Genomic DNA, 26,143 nt, shown 5'->3' with positions numbered 1-26,143 from the left:
GGCTGAACATTCATAACTAATAATAAGTCTCTGTGTCATAATTTGGGGGATGGCAGTCCTGCTACAAAAAAAAAAAAAAAAAAAAATGGCTCTTGCCTTCTTGCCTGTATGTAAGTACCTTACAGTAACTACTGTCACTTACTCTACAGACCATCAGCTTGCATTGCTTCTACTGTCACTATGAGTAGCAAGGAACCAAAAGGGAGCAAACAGCATTTATTTTCTACTAAGGATATAGTTGACTGTGCTGATTCTATGAAAAGGATTCTGGAACCAACAAATAAGCTCTGTGTAAGCAAATTTTACTTAACTACAATCCTGATCAGAAATATAGGAAACATAAAGACAAGAAAACTCCATGAAACTCACAATTAAGTCAAAGAGGCTCATCCAACCAGTGGAAAATGCTAACATTCAGGATAAGGTATATAAGTGGTAAACATCTCAAGAAGAAAAGCAATCACTTATACACAGCCCTTAACAACAGAGCAGAGCAGAGCAGAGCAGAGCAGAGCAGAGCAGTCGGAACTTCAAAAACAAAGTTAAAAATTTGGGGTTTATAACAGTTTTTATATGAAAAAGAAAAACAAATATGCAATCATTTTTTCTTGAGGCCAACTTAACACATTTTAAAAATTATGTTTAATGTTTTAGATATAATAAGCTTGCTATGAAAAACTTAGTTTAGAGGTAAAGTTTAGAAAGTTTCCGTGATGTAAATGCATTGGGTTGTCAGGAAAGCAAGGTCTGACTTGTCCACAGGGCTTTGCTGTTACAGAAGTCAGTGTACCCTGAAGTCTAAAGACCTCTATATTGAATTTGAGTTATGATATCATGAGCTAGGAACCAAAAGCAAGATTTTAGCAGTCTAGACAAAAGTATACTGCAAACTATTGTTCATACCATATACGAACTACCATTTTATTATTTAAAAACACTTCTGACTTGATTTTGTTCTTTTAATTGAAAAATGCTTTAATTTGAAGGCATTTATAAAGTTAAAGAGCAGAAAATTGAGATTCAAAGGTATCATAGGGGTTCTTCAGGGGCATCTGACTAGCAATGGGCTAACCCCAAGAAAGCCACTTCTTTGGATGACTAATTTGTTTCCTTTCCTAACAGGAGACAGAAATAGACCAGAGAAATTCTGAGACTGAGGCTCTGCAAGTGAACAGTTCTAATTCTTCTCCTTGGCCAGTAGTTGGAAATGCCCTTGGTTCTGTCCTAGCTACTGGACAGGAGTGCCAGAGAACTCCAGTTGTAGTTAATGCTTCCTCTTTCTAGGTGAACACCCTGCCTGTCACCCCTCACTGCCACTGAACTCTAAGTCAAGAGCAATTTTGATTTGTATCAGCAAATGGAAAAATTCTGTTGTTTGACCAATCAGTTAGACACCTATGAATTAATCTAAAGTTGCCATGTACCTTTTTGTTATATAATAATGACAAAAGATATTGTGTGATAGTGTGTACACTGAATGAGAATAGAAAAAAATCAGATAATTTAAACAATACATTCCTGAGAAATACTGAATGGGTTGGTGGTAGAGCCAGTTTTTGGATAATAAGAATGTATGTGTGGCAACGGCAAACCAGATTGAAACATGTCATTAGTGTGTGGCATGCCAGATACTGAGTCTAATGATTAAGAATCTGATAGCTTCTGGTAGGGTGGGATGTTCCAGAAAGACTCAGTCTTCCTTAGGAGCCAGCCGCTGGGAGTTTGATCACGCTCCAGTTATTATATGGGCAACACAAATTGGACTTTTCTTCTCCTCCTCCCCTTCTTATTCAGGGGGTTTACAAGGGTGGAGGGATGGACCAGGAAGGACTGGGAAGTGAGTGTTCTCGGGGTTCATGACATAAAGTTCCCAAATAATCAATAAAAATATTATGAAAAAAACATAGGCATGTTAGTGCTGGACTTTTCTTTTTTAATTTATTCTCTGCTAATGCGTTACATTCTGACCATAGTTTCCCTTCCCTCCATTTCTCCCAGTCTCCTTCCCTACTTTCCATCTGTTTCCCTTCAGAAAAGAGCAGGCACTTCCAGGGATATCAACCTAACAAGGCATGGCAAGTAAAGTGGTTCAGGACTTGAATCCCAGCACTTGTCAAGGGTGGGGAGTGGAGGATGAGGATGAGTGAGTGGGTGAGGTCAGAGGTGAGTTCAAGGCCAAACTGGTTTACATAGTGAGTTCTAGGATAGCAGAGAGAACCTTTTTTAAAACAAACAACACACACACACACATAGTAAAATACACACAAAGAATCTATGGAAGGGGACTGGAAAGATGGCTCAGTTTGTGAGAAAGTGGTAGTTTCAGTAAGAATGCCCCCAATAAGCTCATATATTGAAATCCCAGACACCAAAGTGGTACTGTTTGAAAAGAATTAGGAGGTATGTCCTTGTTGAAGTAGGTGTGTGACTGGGAGTGGACTGGGAGGTCTCAAAAGCTCACACCAGATTCAGAGTGTGTCACATTCCTTGTCTATCTGTCTCAAAGGCACTTCTCAAGTTCTCAGTACTGCCCCAGTACCGTTCATGTCACCATGCTCCCGTGGTGTTCATAATGGTCTCACCTCCAGAAACTGTAAGAAATTTCCCAATTAAATGCTTTCTTTCATAGAATTTTGCTTATGATCATGTCATAGAAGTGACTAGGACAGAGCACTTACTGTTCTTGAAGAGCACATAGATTCAGCTAAGGACCCATTTAGCAGATTATAACAATCTGTAACTCTAGTTCCAGGGGATCCAGCACCCTCCTTTGGCCTTTGAGGACAACAGGCATGCACACAGTGCACATAACTACATGCAGGGGAAAGACTCATTTACATAAGTAAAATTAAATCTTAAAAAAAAAAATCCCTAGAAGTGAAACCTTTTGTTACTGGTACAGTTGATACTACGGATGGAGAATCGTCTATTATTAATAGGAGACTAACATAATTGAAGCAAAATTTTCCAGGAAATATTTCCATAGGGACAGAATAAAGAAGCTGTTGTCCAGCAGGGGCAAAGCCGTATCTCAAGCTGACAAACAAATTTAGCAACTGATATGAGTCAACCACATGGTAGTGTGTTTGCAGGCACAAGAGGTTCATGGGGAGAATCTGGGGCTCGGGACTATGATCAGAGATGGTGACACTCTGAAGAGATACTGGCAGAGACCATTGGTGAAAGTGGAGCTTCAGTAGAGGTTTGATGCTTAAATCTGGAAGGACCATGGAAAAAGCTGAGCCTTGATGTCATGTGATAGGGTTGGAACCCCTGCCGATTCAAGGCCACTGATAAAGGTACAATCATAGATATGGTAGAGAATATAGTATATTGGAGATGTCATGACATAGCATGATTGCCAGGATGGTAAAAGGTGTGGAGTTGAGCTGGCCTGAGCCAACCAGGTAAGATATGTGTGCTATAGGTGGCTGAGCCAGAGAGGTGGGATTGCCCAAGTTCTTTGAATCCCAGAAGAACTTGAGTGAGTCCAAGATAATGAACACTGAACTACAGGGCTTGATTTGCACTTCTAGATATTGTTTTTGCTTTCATCTAATTTTAATTGTGCTCAGAATCTCCCCTCTTAGAAGAATAAAGTATGAATTTGGGTTTTGACTTTACCAAAGCACACAATTATGAGATAGTTGGAGTTTTGTAGAAATCTTGGACTTCCAAGTGATTAAATTTTTAAGATAGTATAACTTTTAAAGATATACTATCTTTTATATTTTTATTAATGTGAGAGCTTAGGGATAAACAATAAAGGGAAGACTGTGGTTTAATAACCATGAATTTGTGTCATGGTGACAAGGGTTAAATTATGTTATCTAGTCTGTGTCAACTTCACACAAACTAGAATCACTTGGGAAGAGGAAACTTCACTTGAAGAGTTCCCTCTGTCAGATGGTCTGGGCATGTCTGTGGTACATTTTCTTAATTAATCATCAATGTTGAGGGCTCAGTCCACTGTGGGAAGTGTCACCCTTGGGCAGGTGGTCTTGGGTTATATAAGAGAGCAAGCTGAGGAGTCACAGAAAGGAAGCCAGTATACAGCGACCCTTATGACCTCCGATTCAGTAACTGACTTTAGGGCTTTTCTTGAACTCTTGTTCTGACTTCCTTCAAAGATGGACTGTGGTGTGGAAACATAATCAAAATAACTCCCTTCTTTCTCTAAGTTGCTTTTGGGCATGGCATTTTATCAGAGCATCAAAAAGCAAATTAGATGGGTAAATAATGCAGGTGTGAAGATCTGAGTTAGCTTTCCAGAACCTACATAAACATTTCAAGAGTGATGACAAGAAGGGGAAACTGATGGATCCTTGGGGCTTCCTGGTCAACAAGCCTGACCTAATTGGCCAAATTGCAAACCAAATGTGAGTCTGTCTTAAAAAATCTAAGACGGATGGCCTTCAAGGAGCAACATTCCCCAAGGCTGAATTCTCATCTCTGTATGTGTGTATATATGCACACACATACATGAACACAGTTACTATGGTTAATCGTGTTTTTAAAAAATGATATTCACATATCCTTAGATTCTCCAGTTATCAAGTATTTATTCAGCTCTACAGTGTAAAGGACAAAGGATTCAGTACTGAATGTCGAATAGTAATTTAAATGGATGCATAGTGGTTCTGTGAAGTAAACTGAATAAATGAAAAGTGACTAAATCTTTGGTAAGGAAAATGAAGAATTGTATGAAGCAATCAGCAGGAAACGTAATAAAGGAATGGCTGGAATTCCCCAAGCTGATGCTGAGGTTTTGGATTTAGTGGGGTTTGTATATATACAGTGAAAAAATGAAAAAGAGAGTTAAGTGGAAAAAAATAGGCATGGGGAAACCTTTGAAAACAGGGCAACACAGCCAGTGATTCATACTCTGAGGACCCTGAAGTCTGTGCTAGAATTAGTCAATCTACTTCTGTAGTAGCCCATAGACAGTGTCCTACTAAGCATTCACTAACTCTCTTCTTGACAAGGACTAGAGTCACGTGAGAAGGAAATCTCAGTTCAGGGATTGCATCATCAGTTTGGCCTGTGGCTATCTCTGTGGATTTCTGTTTTGATCCTTAACTTATGCTGGAAGGGTTATCCCATTGTGGATGCAACCACTCCGTGGGCAAGTAGTAGATAGTTAGATAAAAAAGCCCTTGTGAGCTAGCAACCAAGCAATGCTCCTTTTTGGTTTCTCTGTCAAGATGCAGTGTGAATTCCTGCCCATTATTCCCTCAATAATGGACTATAACTTGGAATTGTAATCTAAATAAACCCATTCCTCTCCTAAGTTGCTTCTGAGCAGAATGCTTTATGATGACAACAGAAAACCAAAACTAGAACAGACATTATAGCCACCAGAAACAGTACATGAGAAAATGAGACCTTCTCTACTTCAGTGAACAGGCAGTCAGTCTGCAGGCTCCCAGTTCCTAGCAAAGGGAACCACAACAGAATGTGAATTCCTATAACAGAGCACTTGAAAGCTGTGGAATACAGCCCATAGTTATCACTATAACACCACACAGCCACTAGTTAGTAAGTAGCACTTGAGAAAGATGCCTTCACAGTTTAAAAACTCTTTAGTCACAGAATAGAAACAGGGTTGGAGAGCAGGGGCAAATGGATGAAATGTGAGAACCACTCAGATACACCTGTAGGCACAAAAAGGCTTTGGCCTGCACTAAGACAAAATAGCTGGAGAGCAACAGAAATGTACATAGGTACTCAGATAGACCTGGCAAGACTCAAGGACCAATTATCAGTAAGATCAGCAAATGGGAGCATATCAGGACAACTGTGATGTCTCATTGTACATTGTATATTGGAAGAATACTATTTCCCTCTTAAAAGCAACACAAGAAGAGCTTTCCAAGTGTGACAAATATTTACAAGACACTGAATTGGAAGCACATTGAAGAAACATTCTGTTAGGCCTTCATGACACATGAATGTCTTATGAGGAAATATGAGGGTGGACAAAGTCTGGAAGGAGATCTGTTTGATTCTCTATTGCAATGTTAACAGGCCACTTGCATCTGTTGTTTCTAGCAGTTAGAACCATCATGATAGACTTGGGAGACATCATTCCAACTTGTAAGTGAGGAATTAATGCATGGGTTGTGGCCTGAAGATGGAGTCACATAAGGAGAGAACCTAGGTAAGCATAGTTCTCAGCAACTTCTCTGGGTGGGAAAAAATGAATATCCTGGGAAAATCCTGCATCTGCAACTGTACAAGGCTAAGACAATTCGAACAGTATAACATGGGAGAGAAGCAAAAAGGAAGGAGGAGATAGCCAGCCCCATCCACAGCACAATGAGGGGGACTCTCTCAAAGCCAAGGATGAACTTTCTTAACTGTGGTTTTTCAAAGTGTTACAAATACTACCAATTTTGGAAGAAGCAGAATTTAGTATTTTCTATACGGAAAAATAAAGGATTAACTATGAATATCTTTCTTCAAAATTTTTTTTCAACAAAGTGCAACTGAAAACATAATAGAATGATCTCCCTCCATTTTCTTAGATAATTTATCCTAGATTAATAGGAAATGTATTTAATTTGATACTGTACACTGTCTAGTAAAGACAAGGACCCAAAATAAGAAAAAAAGAATAAAAATAAAGACTTTAATAGTTTCAAATATTCAAATAGAGGTGGAATAAAATGTGCATTATGGATAGTGATTACATGAGAGAAACAAAATTGGCTAGTAAGATATGTTCATATGAAAATTAGGGGATAAGGTTGGGCATCAGCAAGCATACTTGGAATCTCAGAGTTGGAAGAAAGTGATAGACAGATTCTAGGAACTTCCTAATTATCCAGTCAAGCTGGATTTGAAAGGTTCAGAATTAGTGAAAGGCCCTGTCTCTAGGGAACAAGGTAGAGATCCATAGTGAAAAAGGATATTTGGCTCTATGTGCACACCTACTTACACACCTACATGCAAACACACACGTAAATGACACACACATTGTATGACACACACACATATCACACACACACACACACACACACACACACACACACACACACACGAGGCACTATATTTTCTGCTCCTCCAGCTGACACCAAAATGAAAACAACACAAGAGAAGAAGGTGATTCTGACCTCTACTGCCGTGAAGAAGTAGGACAAAGTGGTGGTGAATCTTGTTTCAGAAAAAGGCCTCTGAACTTTGGTATTGGACATCCAGCACCAAAGAGACTCATCCACGTTATCAATGGCCTTAATATACCAGACTCCCCTCCAAAGGCCTATCCTCTATGAACATTCAAACACCTGAAGTTCACTATGCCCCTAGACTTTCAGCTTCCTGTTTGCTTAAGGCTGCCCACATTACAGGCCACAGACAAAGAGGCAGAAGAAACAGAGGCTGTGAATTTACACTGAGAAGAAAGCTGCTGCCAAAGGCAATGCCTCTACAGAGACCACTTGTTCTTTGATGGGGCCAATACTGAAACTAGTTTGTGGAGGACAAGCTCAGTTGCCATTGGTTGCCCATTATGTAAACCCCGTTAGGATGGTGATTTTCCTCTCTGCTGTGTTGCAAGGCAGGAGTCCACTACTGCATTATCCAAGGCTAGTCTATGGCAGCAGGAATACACCTGCATCCTCCAAGGCCAGGGTAGGGCAGCTGGTGCACAGGAATACAAGCAGTGCCATTGCCTCACACAGGGAACTCAGCAGACAAATGGGTTCTGGTTAAGCTAGTAAAAGCAATCAGGACCAATATCAATGACAGATACAACAATCTGGGGGAGATAATGCCCTGGGTCCAAAATTAATGGGTGGCATTCTCAAGCTTCTAAAGGCAAAGGCCAAAAACTGACAAGCAAACTGGGTAGCATGTATCATATATACTGCTGAGTTTTCTATATATAAATATAATAAAAAATTATTCTTCAGTAAATACTTGTCATCCAGAAATTTGTGTTGAGTATGTAAAAATTACAATTATGATATTAAAACAGTTCATATTTAAGTGTGTGAGCTTATGCATATGTATGCCTGTGTCTGTGTATGTGCCCGAAGTAATTATATGTATATGTGGACTTCCTTTGTGCTTATATGTATATGCTATTCAACCTCCAGAAGACAATACTCCATTATTACAGAAGACCAACACTCCTCTGTTCTATGTGCCATTGAGCACGTGAGGTATCATACTGCTCCATCTTTATCAATTGCTCCACCAGTATTTAAACAAACAACAGTTATTTGAATGAAGAAAAAGGATTTTGAAAGCTTAAAAATCATAGTCTCTTTGTTTTCATAATTGAACACGTAATTAACTTAGAATAATCTTGACCCCAATTAAAAACTTTTTTTTCCTGAAAGACATAGCCAATAATATGAGTTATTACAGAGGAAATCAGAACAACAAACCAACCTTGGTGCTATGAAGGTATAGCCAGATTCTTCAAAATTGTCTGGCTTCAGGGTTTCTGAATCTGAAAATGTAATGATATAAGATTAGATTAACAATAAAGAGCATATGCTTCAAGGGTGTAGGACAGCATGAAGGCATTGTAAAGAGTCCCTACTAAGAAAACTTTAAGCAGACTATTTACATCTTAAACTTGAAACAAATTAACTGTCAAGATTCTCAATATAATTCTCTCTTATTCCAAGATTATAGCATAGGTAAGTTTCACTAGGTAATTACAGCAATAATTACATACAAAATGCTATTTATGCTTTTCTATTTACTAGTTCTAATATACTTAAGAATCTTAACATACTATACACATAGGATAGCAAGTATATTATTTAAAATATCAATGACATTTATTAACATTATGATTAAATACTTTGAACTCATTCATGCATTTGGAGAAGTAATAAGAATCTCTATATTAGGTAAGAATTAGTAGGTGGAAAGATGTAAAAAGAAACATGATATTAACTCTAAAAAAATATAACCAACTTGAGCATGACAGGTTGCCTGAGCAAACATAGGCACACCTGCCCTGTTCTGTTGCTGACTTTCGGGTAGTCATGGAGGAAATTCTAGCCAATGTGAAGCACAGAGGATAATATCCAGTAGGAATGAAAATATTAGTGAAAATGCTGTGTACTAAACAGAAAGAAATTGAGCAACAAGAAAATACTTGCCCTTCATTTTTCCCTTTTTTGCTGTAAATCCATCAGAAAGAGAAAGCAGGGAAACAAAAAAAACAAAGAGGGTAAAGTAAAGGGGTCACAAACAATATTTTATTCAATAACTGTGAATAAAAATATTGTGCATAGATCAAAGGTCCATTTATGTACAGCTGTAGTTTGGGGAGAAAAACAGGCATTTTTGAAGACTGGAAGTTATGTTCTGTCAATTTTTCTTTTGTTCCCTCTCTGTACTGTGCTTATTTCAAGGGTCTGCTTTTGCAAAGTGGCTGATATAGGTTCAGTATCAGTGATGCCAGCTCTGAACAGAAGCACTTACCGATGAGCACACTCACTAAGTATCCCCTCCTTTATCACATAAAAAACTAGCTCATGCAAGATTGCTGATTGTTAAAAGACCATCATACCTATCAAGTGAAAGTGCAAATGTATACTTTAATCTTCCACAATACAGTAGTAGTGTCTACCACTGCTGCAAAGAGCAAAAGGGCAGACTGAGAAAAGATGGGAACTGGGAAAAGATATATATAATTTAAGTTGCCAGTAACCATTGAGTGGTGAACAAAGGATATGATGGTCATTTTGTTTCACTAAATCTAGCCATCAAAAACAAAATAAAACTTTAAAATGTCTTGAAATAGGCATTGGTGTTATTTACTCCACATTCCAAAGGATGCATAAAAGTGAATTTACTTGAGTGACTAAGACATTAATTTGGATTATAAAAAGAAAGCTAACTGCCAAGCACAACATTATTTTGGCCAAATGCAAAAAAATAAAAAATAAAAAAAAAAAAACCAAAACGAACAAAAAAAATAAAAGAATGAAAGAAAGAAAAGAAAAGGAAAGATAAGTAAAGGAAAAGCTTTGCTAGCACAGAACCACGAGCAGAGAGCATGTTGGTAGCAGCATGTGAAACATTTCACACCAGCTCACAGACCCTTAAAACGACAGGCACAGAGGACACAGCACTGCAATGATTCTCTGAGCACATAGCAAGGCAGGGGAGGGCAGCGGGACTGCCAGTGAGGTTGGAGTGCCTGCTCATATTCTATCCAAGTAGAATATTCTTGTTCCTTGCATGTTTGGAATGGGTTAGAATCATTGCTGTAGATTTTATAATGATACCTCCTATAATGTGTACGCCTTGGGCATTCCAAAATCTAGATATAAACATCTGCACTCGGAGATAACAAGTAGATCCTGAAGTTGCTTTCACAGTACTTACATCTGGCCTGAGTTATTGTCTCTTCTATTTTGGCTTTTATATAGTAAAAACTGTAGGTTGGCAATACCAAGGCCAAACTGCAATAGAAACAAGAGAAGCATAAACACAAACAAACAAAAATGAAACATAACTTTAAAAAAAAAAAAGACGTCAAGTTCATGGGAAAATCTGAAGATGTTCCTCATGCGAAGGAGAGGACATGTTACTTTGACAAGAAAATGCATTCAACAGATAGAATTCTTAATCTCTACCTTGCTAAACTGTACCATCCTGCTCTCTACAGGGCAGGGAATTAAAAGGCTATATAATGTAGCCATAAAATAGCTGACGATCAATGCCTTAGATCCCTGATATATTTCCAGATAGTTTAATTATGTACCCGAGATTGTGAACAAAAAAGAAAGAAAGAAAGAAAGAAAGAAAGAAGAAAGAAAATAGAGTTTAAATTTAAACAAAGTAAATATCATACCAGCTGGATACACCCTTTTTATTATACATAGTTTTGAATGCTTTGAACCAATCACAATTAAAAATGAAAGAATAGCCATTGCTACTACTTCACAATGCACAAAGATATCACAGTTTAGAAGGTTTCAATTCTCACTGTTTTTCTGGTCCTGTGGCAAAATCCCCAGTGTCCTCATGTGGACAAGCTCTGACCCTTTATAGAGACTGTTTGATTCATTTGTACTCATTTGTACAACTCACTGTGCAAATGATTTACTGTGGACATGCCACGCGATTGAACACTCTGTTATTAAAGAGGAAACATTTCTTGAGTTTAGTAGTTTTCAAGAGTCTGGAGGCTTATGTAGTCTAATGGTCGATGTCCTAACCAAAGAACAGTTCCACTGTAATCTTAGGCAAACTTCAGAATGCTTTAGACACAAAGAATGTTAGGCAAGACTGCCACCCACCTTGTTTGAACAATGGCTCACAAGAAGCTGCAGGATAGGTAACCTTACTTTTTTTTTTCTTTTCTTTTCTTTTTTTTTTTTTTTTTCTTTTTTAGAAATTTCTAATTTATAGAATACCCGATGAATGTATTTGAGCTTTTAATTAAGTTTAGGCAGTAGTCAGAAGTAAACTCCCTTTCTTCCTTCAGCTAATATATACATGTAAGACACAGAAATGATTGTTTATCTACATTTCCCAAAACAAATGAGCTTTGATATGCTTTGAATGTATAAGGAATACAGTGAGTCTTAGATGCAAGAAATGACCATTTCTAAAATGGTCTGTGAAACCATATACAAAGTTAACATGGCTAACATGCCTCTTAACATTACCACAGATATTAGTGAAACACCAGAAAATATCTTCCTTTCTAGGAATTGGAATATTGTAAAGCACGTGTAAATCCTTTAAGTCATCCTACCCTCCCCCTCGCATACCCAGATATGGGAATAGAAATCCAAAGTATTATTTCATTGCATGTTATTGATTGACAATATATAATGAAACAAAAATTAAAAAAAAAATCAGGCTTATCTTATTATGAGTAGAAATGTTAAAATTCCCCTGTACAAATGTTCAAGTGCAAGCAAGGGTTTACTTTCTGAAATTTAATTCTTCAATAAAGATGGCAAAAATTGGTGGTTGCTTGTCAACCTCAGTTTCCAAAGCTTCCACCACAGTCATTGCTTATAGGAGAAGGTCAGGGAAATAAAATGTTATGTAGAGTTAATGAACATTTCTACATTCATTTTATAGGTAACATCAAGGGGAGGCAGGGATTAAAATTAAAATAAGCAATATAATCATTCTGAAAACAAGATGACCTTTCATGATTCACCTGCCATTAATAAAAGAACAGAATTACTGAGTATTTGAAAACCACCTCCTCCAAATTTCTCTCAGGGGGAATTAAGGCATTTTTATTGCTCCTTCAGCATTTATCACCATCAAAATCTTCTAATTAAAACTGATAACACCACATCCTCCCACTGCTCCAGTGTCTCTGAGTCACATGTTATGCTCCACCAAAAGTAGTATAGCAACCCATGAGGATACCAATGAAAGCTCCAAAATTGGCATATTAAATATATGTTGTGTTAGCCAAGACAGATATTGTTACTCATAGTCACAAGTCATTCTTTAGAACAATAGTTCTATCTGTTTGCAAGTCAATCCAACTGTTGTTTCTTCCACATACTGCAGATACGATCTTTATCAACATTCCAAGGTAATGATGCTTTCCTATGCAAGGGCTGTTTGATCTTATAATATGAACCTGATACAACACAGCTTCTTGATTCTTCTCAGAGATTACAGTTTAATAAAGCAAGTGACACTAGATGGATGATAAAGTCCAGGTAATATTTTGTGGTTCACATAAACCTAGTTTACTGAATTAAATGGACTATAACAGTTTTTTTTCTCAAATCATTTATTCCCATCAAAGTCAATCTCTTTGAAAAAAGAGATTTAGTAAAAGAAGTCATTATTTACATTTTAAAATGTGTTACCTAAGTTGGATCAAAGTTTAAGAAAACAGAAACTCCTGTGTCTGAAAGTGGTATTTCACTCATTTAATCAAATCATCCATCTTTAGGCAGAACATAATATTTGTTAGCTATTTTGAATTATCTGCCCAGATATTAGGACATACATGTAATTGAGGCCAAAGTTAGAGACTTAGTCATGGACCATGGTGGAAAGCATGCAACATTATGGCTTCTTCCTGTCACCTGTGTGGTGACAAAAACAGCAAGATAGCAGCAGATAGGCTGTGGTAGAAATGGGTGGAGCCAATATCATCTATAATAGTCCTAATAGGAAATTTTGTCAGCAAAGAGTGACACTGAGCTTGAGGAAGAAAATTACTCATACTATATACATTGTTCCTGCATGTTTAAAGGAAAGAGTCTGAGTGGAGAGGAGTTTTGTGAGTCTATTACAAATTCATTTCCACTTGTGAACATTGTGAGCTATAGTAATGATTGGCCTGGCAAGACTGTCCCATTTATGTAATGGTGGCATGAACAACCTGGAACCACTTTCTGATAGGGTATACAGTTGACTCTACAAGATGAAATCTACACCTGGCACCATTTTTTGGCCAACAACCTATGGATAAGCAGATCATAGGCCCAAGGGGATCCCTATTACTAATTACTATTCTGTTAAATGCATGAAGGATTAAACCAACTACTAGTGACTTTTCATTGTGCCCATAGATTAATGCATCTCTCAACTCTAAACAGAGAAGCCTCTATTTACATTTGATGGTGATTAGCACAGAGACCCACAAGTGACTGTGATGTAGAGAAATCAAATTCAGAATGTTCAGCAGTAAATGGGATTTCTATATTACATATTACAGCCCAGAGATCACTGCAGTGGAGCAAGAAGTGAGAGCCATCGGTGGTGGATGACTGCAAGAGGAATGTGTGTTCTAGGTAGAGCAGCATATATTAACTTAGAGTTGTTACACAGCATGCACAAGAACTGTGCAAGCTCAATCCAGACCAAATCCCAGCATCAAGAAGGGAGGTGAGCACAAAACCTCAGGCTTAGATCAGAGTTTTTAGATATTGATTGCTGGAAAAAGTAAGGGTGCATATTCTAAGGGTGTGGACCTAAGTAAGACTAACACACTTCAGTGGAAGGTTATACATCCAAAAATAAACAGGCAGCAGACATTAGACTTGACAGGATTATTTTTTGAAAAAGGCATGTATTTGGGTGGTATGGGAGGCAGGGACGTATCTGAGAGGAGTTGTGGGGGTGGTAAATTCAATTAAAACACACTTAGGGAACTAAAAACATAACAAGATCCCAAAACTAAGGTCACGACAAAGGTAGTCTTTCAACTGAAGTAAAAAGCAATTTTCATAGCTGATTCATTGTTGTGTTCAAAAAGACTGTGTTTCCATTTTGCTTATCTGAGCAACAAAGGCAGGAACCATATTTCCGTACAATGCAACCAATACTTTGCTTTATTTTTATTTATTAGTTAGTTAGTTAATTTGCATGTTTTTTTGAGACATCGTTTCTCTTTGTAGCCCATATTGTCCTGGAGCTATGTGGACCAGTCTGGCCTTGAAACCTGAACTCATAGAAAATTGACTGCCTCAACCTCATGAGTGCTGGGATCAAAGGCATACATTACTACTGCTCAGCAATTTTTTGTTTTATAATGACTCTACTTCTTAATAGACAGGGAATCCCTTTGTCCTATACCTTCATAGGCTTTTATAGGTTTGTTCAAAAATTGAAGGATGGTAATAATCAAAATAAATGAGGAAAACCATTACTTGTAATTATTCATGAACATCATGCAAATGTAAAGAGATGTCTAGAAGAAAGTTAGATATTACAATCTACTCATTATATAAAAATGAATAAAATAATAAAAAATGGTACTTCTGATATTTTTCAATGTCCTAAAATATAACTAAGATAAGCAGAAAGGACTTGGATATAATATGTCAAGACATTAGCATTGGATTTTCTTCTTCTACATTCTATTTGTCATCCCAAGAATAAAAGGAGATATGTTCCTATGATAACAACATTGTAGCTTTCAGACATCTCTAGCACTCAAGATTTCCCTAAGAGATTATGTGTATGGCATTAATGAATTGAGGAGTTGCAAAACAAAGACAACAACATCAACAATGAAAAGATATAGCTGAGTCTGACACAACAAATTAAGATTCCTGTCCATTAGTGATAAGTACATAATCAAAGGACACATGAGAAAATTATGACAGAAATTTTGGGGTATAATTTTCTGAATTCAACAAGGTAAAACAGATTTCAAGTTTCTTCAAGTTAAAAATTACTTCTTTACAATGAGATTCTTCAATTTTATAAACATTTAAAAAGTACCTTCTATGTGCCTCTGTGTTGAACATGGGAGTCAGAGACAAATGGAGTAGAACCCATGTCTACCCTCTTAGACCTACCCTCTTAGAAATGGTAACCAACAGAATTAAATGCCTTTCTATAAGCATCACATACACCCGTGTGTGTGCAAACCTAAGTGAGTTTTGGGTGAGCTACCTGGTAGTAATGCAGTATTTAAATATGTATATAGACAGGAGGCTCAATATTGGGAAATAACCTTAATTTGAAGTGATCAGGAACAAAGGCCTTGAAGCAGTGAGCTATTAATATCTTTGAGGAGAAGTAAGTCTTAACCAGAGGTTGTCATTTGGATATTTGAACAGTAAATTCAGAACCTAGTATTGACTGAGAACAGTAGGATTAGGAATCTAAAGCTTTGATAGACTTGATAGAATAACTCTAAGTCTGTAGAATACAGTGATAAAAAATTGAGTTTTTGTGTATTTTAAGATTTATTTTAGCAAATACATCCTGTTTTATTTTACCCATATGGATAGGTTTAAATAGTGGCCACAGAATGTGGATCTCTGTGAATGTAGGGGAGTGAAAATAGTCTATATTGGAAGAATGGGAGAGACTATTACAGTGAAGGAAAGTTGGATGGTAGGTATGGTTTGATGACAGGAAATTCAGAAGTATAAATTTCCAAGATGAGAGAATGAGTAGTAAGATAAGATGGCAAGCAGAGACAAAAGTCTTCAGATGATTGTGGTCTGCTTGTCTGGCATGTGCAATAAAGGATGAGAAAACCTGTCTCAAGTGAGGTGGAAGGTGAGAGCCAACAAAACAGAGGTGGTCCTCTCTTCTTTGTGTGTAGATGGCTCATTCATATTCCACAGTAAGTCTCCACACTATTTCCAAGAGCAAAATGTTCTTTATTATTCCACAGTACATACAGTTCTTCAATATTTTACTCCAGATTTTTATTACTAAGACCAATTAAAATTTAAGCTACACAAAATTTTTTTCTTTTCTAAGGATGTAGAAACAAAGGACCAAAGACAAAGCAGGAAGACCTGAGAAGATTAAAGGGAAGAGAGCTGGAGGTGGTGGCATACACAGTTAATCCCAGCACCCAGGAGGCAGAGGCAGGCAGATCTCTGAGTTTGTGGCCAGACTGATTTTCAAAGTGAATTTCAGGACATCTGGGGCTGCACAGAGAAACCCTGACTTGAGAAACAAAACAGAAAGAGAGAGAGAGAGAGAGGGAGAGAGAGAAATAGAGACAGACAGAGAGAGAGACAGAGAGAGACAGAGACAGACAGAGACAGAGACAGACAGAGATACAGAGAAATTGAAGAAAGGAGGGAGTCTTCAGATTTTTGAATATTGGGCTTTGTAGGTTCTGATATATAGAAAATTGGAGGGGTCCAGACATCATTGAACTGTTCAGTAGTGCTAAGGTTATTTTATATCACATATAATGATGAAAAAAGCACACTATTATTTTTTAGCTAAGTTACAACATTAAAGAAAATAACTGGGCTAAATGGAAATAAAAGAGAAAGTCAATAGATGTCATACGTATAAATTATGGCTATTATATCAATCTTTATTACTACTGTCATTAAGTATAGTTATCATTTCTAAATATTACATTGCTAGCTACTTTCCATATTTTGCAAGCTGAAAATCAGACCCTCATTTTTGTGCTGGAGGGAGTAATTTTTCTGTTGAAACTTCCACTGAAAATAATAAACTAAAATTAAGATTTCATACTAGTCTATTGAAAATTGGATACCAAATATTTGAAAAAAAAGGTTAATTGAATCTACAGTCCTTTATACGAGACAATTGTAAATGTACCTGTAATCTGTGCCATTGACAGGTGTCCATGTGTATGTTCGATTTCCTTTGTCAATATATCTCTAGAAAGAAAGTTAAACATGGTCATTGCAGCCTCCCATCCATATGAATTTATAGAAAGAGTAAAAAATATGTCCATCTGGAAAGTGGTAGTCATTCAACATCCTTTTTTCATAAGTAAAATGACATATTTCTTTTGCACATTTTAAAAATTTTGAAGTGCATACCTGTCAAATAAAATTTTGGATCAGAACTGAATACTCAAATGATATAAGTTGGGGACTTAGAAGCATAAAAGCTCAGTATTTGATAACAGAGTACTTTCTTCAAAACTTTAAAAGATTTAATTAAAAGCACATTTAATAATAAAATGGGACTATAGAATATTAAACAAGGTTCAAATATCAACCATAGTAGAGTATATTTAAGAATGATAGCTGATATGATGAGGAAAATATATTAGCATTTCTACATATAAAAGTACAATTCCCATCTCAAAGATTCATTTTGTGGAACAATCATGTTGCTATACAATTGAAGGTTAGAAAAACACCTATATTCAATCAGCAAAGTGCAGAGTTAATTAGTTCACAGATGTACTATATCTCCTGTGTCAAGAGCAATAGTAAATACACACTCATTCTTTCTTCTAAGTATATTAATTTCATACATGTAGCTGTAAATTTCTTTTTTTAATTTCTCACTTATTCTGCACATTTGCCTTATTAAAGAACAATTGTATTCCTGTATTTCTGATCGAGATGACTATGAAAAATCCCTACAAATAAGTTTGAAGCAGGTATTTTGTAATGTGATGAGTAAAGCCCAAGATTCTCTCTGGGAAACAGTTCACCAGTTCACATGATAAAATGACCTGCCACCCAGTGTTGATACATGATAATATTCAACTCTCCGATCTCATAGATGAGAAAAATGGTATAAAGAAAATTTAAATTATTTATTATAAGAAACATTGGGCTTCACAATTACATGATTTCTGTCCAAGGGCTTCTGATAGTTTGAAGAAAACCAAACTAAAAACATTTTACTTTAAAAGTCATTATCATGACTTAAATATTCCTGCCAAACTTTGCATAAAGCAAACACAGATCCAATGTCCTCGATGATATCATTTTAAAATCAGTTTTTGTTTGATTTCATTATATTATTTTATTATATTAATATTCCTTAGAAGCCTGTTTGTTTTATAATGAAGGACAAAAAGTTGGTAGATCCAGATGGAAGGTCTGTGAGGAACTGGGAAGAGTGGACGGATAGGCACTCATAATCAGAATAATTATTATGCAAGAAAATATTTTCAATAAAAGGTAAACAAAATAATGAAAAATAGTAATTCATAGAATTGTTTTGGTATTTTTATAAACCTGATAATACCAAAAAGCCATGACCACTCAAAGTAAATAATAAAGTTTCTTGAAATATACAAACAGATCAAATGAGAGTAGTGATATTTAATTAATAATGAACAAATATAGCTGTCTATATTTGTTTATGTACATGTGTACATTTAAGAGAAAAAATAAAGTTTCTAAGACAGACAAGTGTAGTTCATTGGTGAGTACAGCTCTAAGATGAATGGACAGTGAACTGGAAGAGGCAAGTAAGTAGCAATGTGAAATGAGTTGTAAGCTGCATAAAAAAATGCGGAGGTCAGATATCTTGGAATGACACAGGATTTGGCAGATCTGTTAAATACTTTACACCCTTGCTTTAGGGAGCAAAGAGTCAAGACCATGGCCACAGTGAAGCTACAGAGTTGTTATTTCAATAAAAATGAAAATTGTAATACCTCCTTTTCCGTTCTGGTAATAGCCACTTGTAATTACATCAAAATAAATGATGTGTGCTATTAAAAATATTTAGATCATATATCTCCTTTAGGATAAGAGCTGTCAAGAAATTAGGGAGAAAAATTATGTTCCTAAAACATACAGGATTTTGGATAAAGAGTACAAATTGTATTAGAAAGCTGCAATTAAACTTAGAGGCACAAAAACTTCCTAATCTTATGTAATTTTGAACATTCAGGTATGCGGATGTCAGTTTTTACTCCACAAATGACTGATAATGGACAGAAGAATATCCTCACATACAAAATCCATGTATTCTCACACCTGAAGCAGTATCAACTTATTATATATACCAGTGAATGATGAGGGTGGCTGTGTTATCATGTGACATGTACAGCAGTTCTCAGTCTGTGAGTCACGACCCCGCACAGGGTAACTTACCATATTTCGTGCATATCAGAAATTTACATTAGGTTCATAATAGTAACAAAATTATAGTTATGAAGCAGCCTTGATATAATTTTACAGATGGGCATCGCCACAACTGTACTAAAGAGTTGTAGCACTAAGAAGCATGAGTACCACAGGTACAGAGGGGTTAAAAAGTAAAACTAGCTAAATCATTCAGAACACAATCTCTAGAACATTTATGTACACACATAATACAATATAACATATATTAATTCAATACTACAGCTTCCCTGGCCCAAAGAAATCTGTTTCTTAAAATAAACCACATAGATGCAACGTGTAATTTTAAGAATATAGCTTTTACAACCCTTTATTTATTTATGATTTTGTGTATGTGTCTCTGTGTGAGTGTGTGTACATGTGTGAACATGCCTGCAGAATTCAGAAGAGGGCACCAATGCTCTTGAAATTGGAGTACAGGCAACAGAGCCTGCCAACAGGGTCTCTGGGATCTGAACTCCAGACCTCACAGCAAAGAGGCAAGTACTCTTATATCCTGTGCCATTTCTCTAGTGAATTAACACAGTATTTTTTTTTTTACTGTATGAAAAAATGCTCAGCAGAGTTATCCCCGCTCCATAAATAAATGCAGAAAGGCATGTCACACCACTAGCATCCCTATTCTGAATGCATGCTTTCACTCACGAACAAGGCTTCATTAATTCTTACCTCATCTTGAGATTTGACCAGAGTTCTGAATGTTTTTTCTCCACTTTCTCCATCTATCATTTTATTTCGAATCTAAGAGAAAATGAAGCAATTGCTTTATCCAGGAAACAAACTGACTTACTGAAGGTTACACAACCATCATTTTCAAAACTCTTCCTTATTTCATGGATATTGAATGATAATGGCAAAGCAGTTGCACCACTAGATGAGGTTATTTGGGATTTTTATGCTACCACATTGTAACCATTTTACATGACTGTGCAGTAAAAAAAAAAAAACATGCTTATTGAAATTTTTCATTAATTGGTCAGTAAATTTTGAATCACAGCAATGGAATCACAATTTCTTTATAGGTTTCAGGCATTTCAGGTGGAAGTAGATCCCACGAGGTAAAAGTGTAGGTATGCTCCCAGAATTAACATGTAATGTGAAATGCTTCAAATTCTTACCTCACCTTAAACAGCCAGTTCCTGCCTAGACACATTTTGGGACTGTCCTTTATAATTTGTTATTGTTGTTTGTTTGTTACTTTTCCAGAGCAGGCCTCACTCTACAACCCTGAGACTCACTTCTCAGACCAGGCTGCATTCCAACTTGCAGGGTCCTTATGATTCTGTCTCCAGAGTACTGGGAGTACAGGACCCCACATCTGGCTTGCCCCTTGTAATTTACTCTTTGCCACATGAGGCAGTTGTGAAGAATGACATAACAGTAGGTTGTGCGTCGTAAAGATCTATTAGGATTTTATATCACACTGCAGCCCTCTTATAGCTTCCTAAGTCCTTAAAAGTAAAGCCAGGCCAATCTTAGAGGACAAGCAGTCCAGTCTACTGGAAACTCAGAATTTCTTTCAACTTGATTTTAATTTTATATATTGTTAGCTGTTACATTTGGGCTTTAATAAATATTAGTGAGTGAATGAACTTGGTGTGACCAGGCAAATAAATCTGAAACTACAGGATGAATCTATTTTTTCTTAAAATATTTTCAGTTTGACAGTGAAAAGTAGTAAGCAAGTAAAATAATTACCAAACTTTACTATGTACCAGGTCTTTTGCTCAGCTTTCTTCATGTATCATGTCACTCAGTTACTATACATTGAGGGTGGTAGATTCTGAGAGACTACATGGGTGCAGCAAGGTGACTCAGTGGGACTGAACCTGAGAGGGCAACCTCATCATCATCACTGTAACATTAGGGCCCTGGACACTTTAAAGAAATCATCTACAGCATCCCAGTACTCACTACGCCACACTCTAGAGTAACTGTGAACTTAATAATTTCTATGCCTTCTACTAGATAACTATCTTTACTATTATGAGACATCCTGGCAGAAGAAGCGGCATGTGGCTTTGTTACACAAGTAAAACAGAAATGTTAAGTGCCTTCAGACAAACATGGCTGCAGCTTTGCACACACGGCTCTTCATATGTTTGGGTGGCTGGAACCCTGCCAACTTCTCTCTCAACTGCATAGCATATCTGCCTGTATGAATTTTATTAAAATTATTGTTATTTTTGTACATTTAAAATAACTCTTCGGAGTTACCAAGGAAATGAGAACACAATTAAGGTCACACCTAACCTGAAATATCCATTCTTTGCCAGTATGAATCATTGGAAGATGATAGTCGAGGATGCACACTATTTTAACGACAAAGAACACACCAGTGTGAGCTAGGAGATGGCCTGACATAAACCACTGCTCAAGACTTATTTGTGGGATAGGGAACCCAGGGTCAGGCCATGTGTCTGTCTGACGTAACCCGACTGTGCACACTCACCTCCACTTTAATGTCATTCTCTAACTCTGCATCGAGGAAGTCCAGTGTGACTGGCTCCTGTGATTTGGGGTTCTACACAGAAGATAATAATTAAGGACATATGACATTAGCAGACATTTCTGTACACAGAACAGACTGAAGATTACTCAGTGTGAATTAATTCTATAAAAGTTACTTACCTTCTTTCAGAGCTAGGCATTGAGTTTTAAGTGCAACAGACAATTGTCATCAGTTATCAAGTGAAGGCAGGAAATGGTTAGAAACAGAACCTGTGGATTCACTAAACACCATTTTCTACTTTACCATCCACTTCCTTTTCTTGTGGTATACAAGGAAACTCACTGTGGAACTCAACAGAGTACTTATTTGTATCCCAATTGATGCTATTAGCCTGTTAAATTCACCTCATTTTGGTGTGCTTTTAATTTCTCAAACATTAAATGAGGCCATTTAGTGGACAGACAAAATGTACCTCTGTCCTTGTAATTCTTGCTACTTCGTATAACATGTCATATTAGAGTTGGAAAATTTAGCAGAATAAAATTCTACTTAAATAAAATTTTCAAAACAATCAAAATTTTTAGAAAGTAGACATTAAAGTATTTATTAAAAAGTATCATCCAAATATGGCCAAAATTAGATGCTAGTAATCAATGTAGTCTTTGATTCCTTGCTAGTATCACAGACATTTTACCTTGAGTTTGTAAAAAACATCCATATTGCTACACCATGCTAAAGGAATATGTCTCCTAACATACTAGTTGCAGACAAAAAAATCTGTCCAATTTGTATATCTTGTTTAGATGGAGAATACCATGGTGTAGTACACATAGGACATATTTATATTATAATCATGCAAGATGCCTTATTTCAAGGAATATTGCTATTTTTAAAAAATTAGAATTTCAAATCTTCATAGTGTTTGATGAATGAGAATTCTTCAAGTAACAATTTTCAAAATACTCTCCTTGTGTCTTTTGTAAAGGTGAGGGAGCAGGGGATTGTGTCCAGGGCCTCATGCTTGCTCCTCAAGCACTCCACCCAAGTCTCTGTTCACAACCAGTGCCTTTTATAATTGAGAAAATATTCACTGCTTAAGAACTCTGTATAATCAAACTTTCTATTATATTGGTAGAAAGTATTTGGGGTTTCCAGCACAATACACCAAGAGCAAATAGTCCTTTGGAATGTAGAGTTTACATGGAAATAAAAGTCAACATTGAGAATTTTTATTAAGCTCATGAAACTTGCAACTTCCCTAACCAAAAGACACAACAAATGTTCTACTGTATAAACATTCAAATTAAGATAATAAACCAATGCAAAACAAACTCAAGACAATCAAATGGTAAAATGAAAACAGAAGTAGGAATATTTCTCTTACATGCAATGGATAATGCATAGCATGACCGGCCCCAAACAGCATGCAGGGAGGAGCCATTATCAGGAGGAATTGGCAATATGCAGATCATGTCCCAATCCAACATATAAAGACAGAGAAGAAAATGAAATCATAAAAGAAATTGTCAATGCATCACTTGTATTTGTAAATGGCAATCCGGCAGAGCATTCATTTGTTTTAGAAAGATCCATCATTTCTATAAGAAGTAGAAAGTTGACAAAAAAAAAAGTCTTCTAAAAAGAAAACAGCAACATGGACTGAATACCTCTATTAGTCTCATTGTGTCTGAAAATTCACACAAAGAAAAATAAGTGCCTAGTATTTTGTATCAGCATGAATTTCAGCTATCATAACTATTAAGGACAGTATATGATGATAACAAAATTTAAATTTTAACAATTATGAGTAGTTGCTGGTTTGCCATTTAGAATTTGCATAATGAATAAAATAAATCATTATTAAAGTTGCATATTTTTAATTAATAATATTTGCATGCATATATTTGGGGTTGTGGTAAAATAAAATTCACCTGATAGCAAAAACTATAAATTAAGATATTACAAAAGTACATGCAAACAGAAAAACAAAATAGTTTCCTAGTTGAAAAAGGCATACACATCATTGTAATGTCTACAGGGACCAAAAAGGGCCTAAAACTTTGAAGATGCTGCAACATAAGACTTAGATTACCACAGAGTTCTAGCTCTGTGAGAGAACTAAAGCTTCACTAGTCCAAATCACTCCACTTTTGACAGATGGGGATGCTTACATATGCTCGGGAGCCTAAGTTCAATGAGAACTTCCAAGGGTGGGAGCATGACATCAATACACATGTTTAGTTTTCCAAGAGGAGTGCAGAATGCCCCTGATTGACAGATGAAAACACTGACGTACTGCTCACAGATAAAGTGTTGGCAGCTAATAGGACCAGATTACAACTCATTCCCACTGTCCATACATAAAGATCACTAAACACCATGCTGACTCTCCAGTAACACACTACCATGTGTTTTAAAGGAAATGATAGGTTTACACACAAATCTGCAGTCAATTTTTCTCTAACATTTTGGATCTCTCTGAATAAGAAATATCCTTTTATGCCGAATGTTTTCTGCCTTCATGTATCTGTAACCAGTGTGTATCTGTGGACTATGAGAACACAGTGCCCACAGAAACCAAAAATGGGCACAGAGGCCCTGGAACTGGAATTCCTAAGGGCTATGAACCACCATGTGGTGTTGGTATTATATCCCAGGCCTCTGTAAGAGCAGCCAGGACTCTTACCACTGTGCCATCTCTCCAGAACCCCAAATTCCACTTTTAGAAATTAAAAACAAAACAACTGGGCTCAAAATTTTCATTTATAAAAATCACAACACAGCAATTATGACTCAATTTGCACTTAAAATCAATTTCACAAGCAAACTGTTAGGAAAACAGGGGTATGGTATTAATTGCACCAAATTCAATGACAATTTTTTCAGGAGCCATTTCATTCTGATTATTCTGATTAACGTTATTATTAGGTCAATTTCCTTAGCCGCCTTTCAGCCAGTGCACACCCTTTACCGTAATTAGCACACTTTGCTCATTGAGAAGGGAAGCTCCCTTGTGCCTCATGCTCTGGAAGCCTGGTGGCAGTAAAGGAGCCTGCACTTACAAGCTTTGAGACTAGAAGCTTGATCTCAACCTGATTTGGCAAATTTGAAAGCACAGCTGTCTACCTCATTCACAGTTACCTGAACGTTGGGTCTCCTTTTTCTTAAATTAATTGTCGGTATGCCTACACCAATAGGCTGAAGCAACAGAGAAATGATAGTTCATTATCCTACATATCAGCATAATAATAATTCTATGCTGCAGTCAGTTTTACTCAGTCTTTTCCTTGACAGGAAACAGAACAAATGATGTATTCACAACTCAAAATATTTGTATCATAGAGTCCATGACAACAAAACAAAACAAAACAAGACACCAACATTAACCAAAACTGTTAATGGTAGTAAGAATCACTTTTGTTTTGTTTTTTGTTTTTTGTTTTTTTTTTTATTTAAAGAAACTGTTCATTTTTTTTTGTCCTGAATATTCCTTAAGAAAATAAAAGTTAGAGAGTGGGAGTGCTAGTTTGACCTAGATAAGTTTTCTTGGCTGAAACAAAGAAAAGATTAAAAAATAAAAATTGTTGAAATGTACATGACATAAACACATAAAATAAAATATTGGAAATGGCCCCTGCAAATTCTTCTGTAGCAATCCTGCCTTGGCAATAGGGTTGTAAAAGAAGACTGGGTCTTCTAGAGGTAGCTAGGATATGAAGGCAACAGCTTACAATGGGTTAGAACACTTACATAAGAGAAGCCAAAGAGACCCCCCATCCCCTTGGCCCCCTGCCATTGCCTTAGAGGGAAAAACTGTCTGCCAAGGAGGAACATACACCGATCCACTCATACCTGAGTCTTGCATTTTATTATGCTCCTTAGCATAATAAAAATACATAAAGTAAGTTTTATTCTTTAGAAGCATACCGGTCTTTAAATTTTTTCCCCACAGAGTAGTCTAAATAGACTAATAAACATAAAAGGGTATTACGAGTCCATGAACATTTCAAATTTGATCCTTTGTTATCTGAAGGAATGAAGTCAGTGGTATCTATTAATAAGCTAGAGGAGAACTCAACCATAATACTAGATTTATTTTGAATATTGATTTCTAAGGCATGAATTATACAGTTTTATATATAATCAATCAGCATTTATCAGAATTTATCATGATACCAAATCTAATAAGTTCTTTTAATGGGAGAAATACAAACCTATGGTGGAAAAAACAGGATAGCTAATTTACTATTTGTTAAAATGTGTTCATAGAGTGATATATTTTGAAAAAACAAATGACAATCCCATAGAGAAAAATGCACAAAAGATTTGTGACTGGTTTACTGATATTTTGGGCCACACATGAAATAGCCATCTATAAATTACAAAATTACAC

At 36.3% G+C, this 26,143-nt stretch overlaps 1 protein-coding gene across 7 annotated transcripts in view; it reads right to left on the bottom strand.

Moving 5' to 3' along the window:
• Cacna2d1 (calcium voltage-gated channel auxiliary subunit alpha2delta 1) overlaps positions 1-26,143 on the bottom strand; it is a 413,204-nt gene that overhangs the window by 24,574 nt on the left and 362,487 nt on the right. Inside the window, exons 19-25 of one of the 7 annotated variants that reach the window (XM_051174923.1) lie at positions 24,892-24,948; positions 21,751-21,807; positions 19,968-20,039; positions 17,017-17,078; positions 10,357-10,433; positions 9,123-9,143; positions 8,398-8,458 (exon numbers count right to left, since the gene is read on the bottom strand). In XM_051174923.1, the coding sequence (XP_051030880.1) occupies positions 8,398-8,458; positions 9,123-9,143; positions 10,357-10,433; positions 17,017-17,078; positions 19,968-20,039; positions 21,751-21,807; positions 24,892-24,948 (407 nt within the window). Of the gene's footprint in view, positions 1-8,397; positions 8,459-9,122; positions 9,144-10,356; positions 10,434-17,016; positions 17,079-19,967; positions 20,040-21,750; positions 21,823-24,891; positions 24,949-26,143 lie in introns of all 7 variants that reach the window. The other 6 variants (XM_051174922.1, XM_051174924.1, XM_051174925.1 and 3 more) reach the window with 6 other exon arrangements.

Source organism: Phodopus roborovskii, unplaced genomic scaffold (assembly GCF_943737965.1).
Source record: "Phodopus roborovskii unplaced genomic scaffold, PHOROB, whole genome shotgun sequence".
Classification (NCBI taxonomy): Eukaryota; Metazoa; Chordata; class Mammalia; order Rodentia; family Cricetidae; genus Phodopus; species Phodopus roborovskii.
This window is presented reverse-complemented; position numbering and strand designations above follow the sequence as displayed.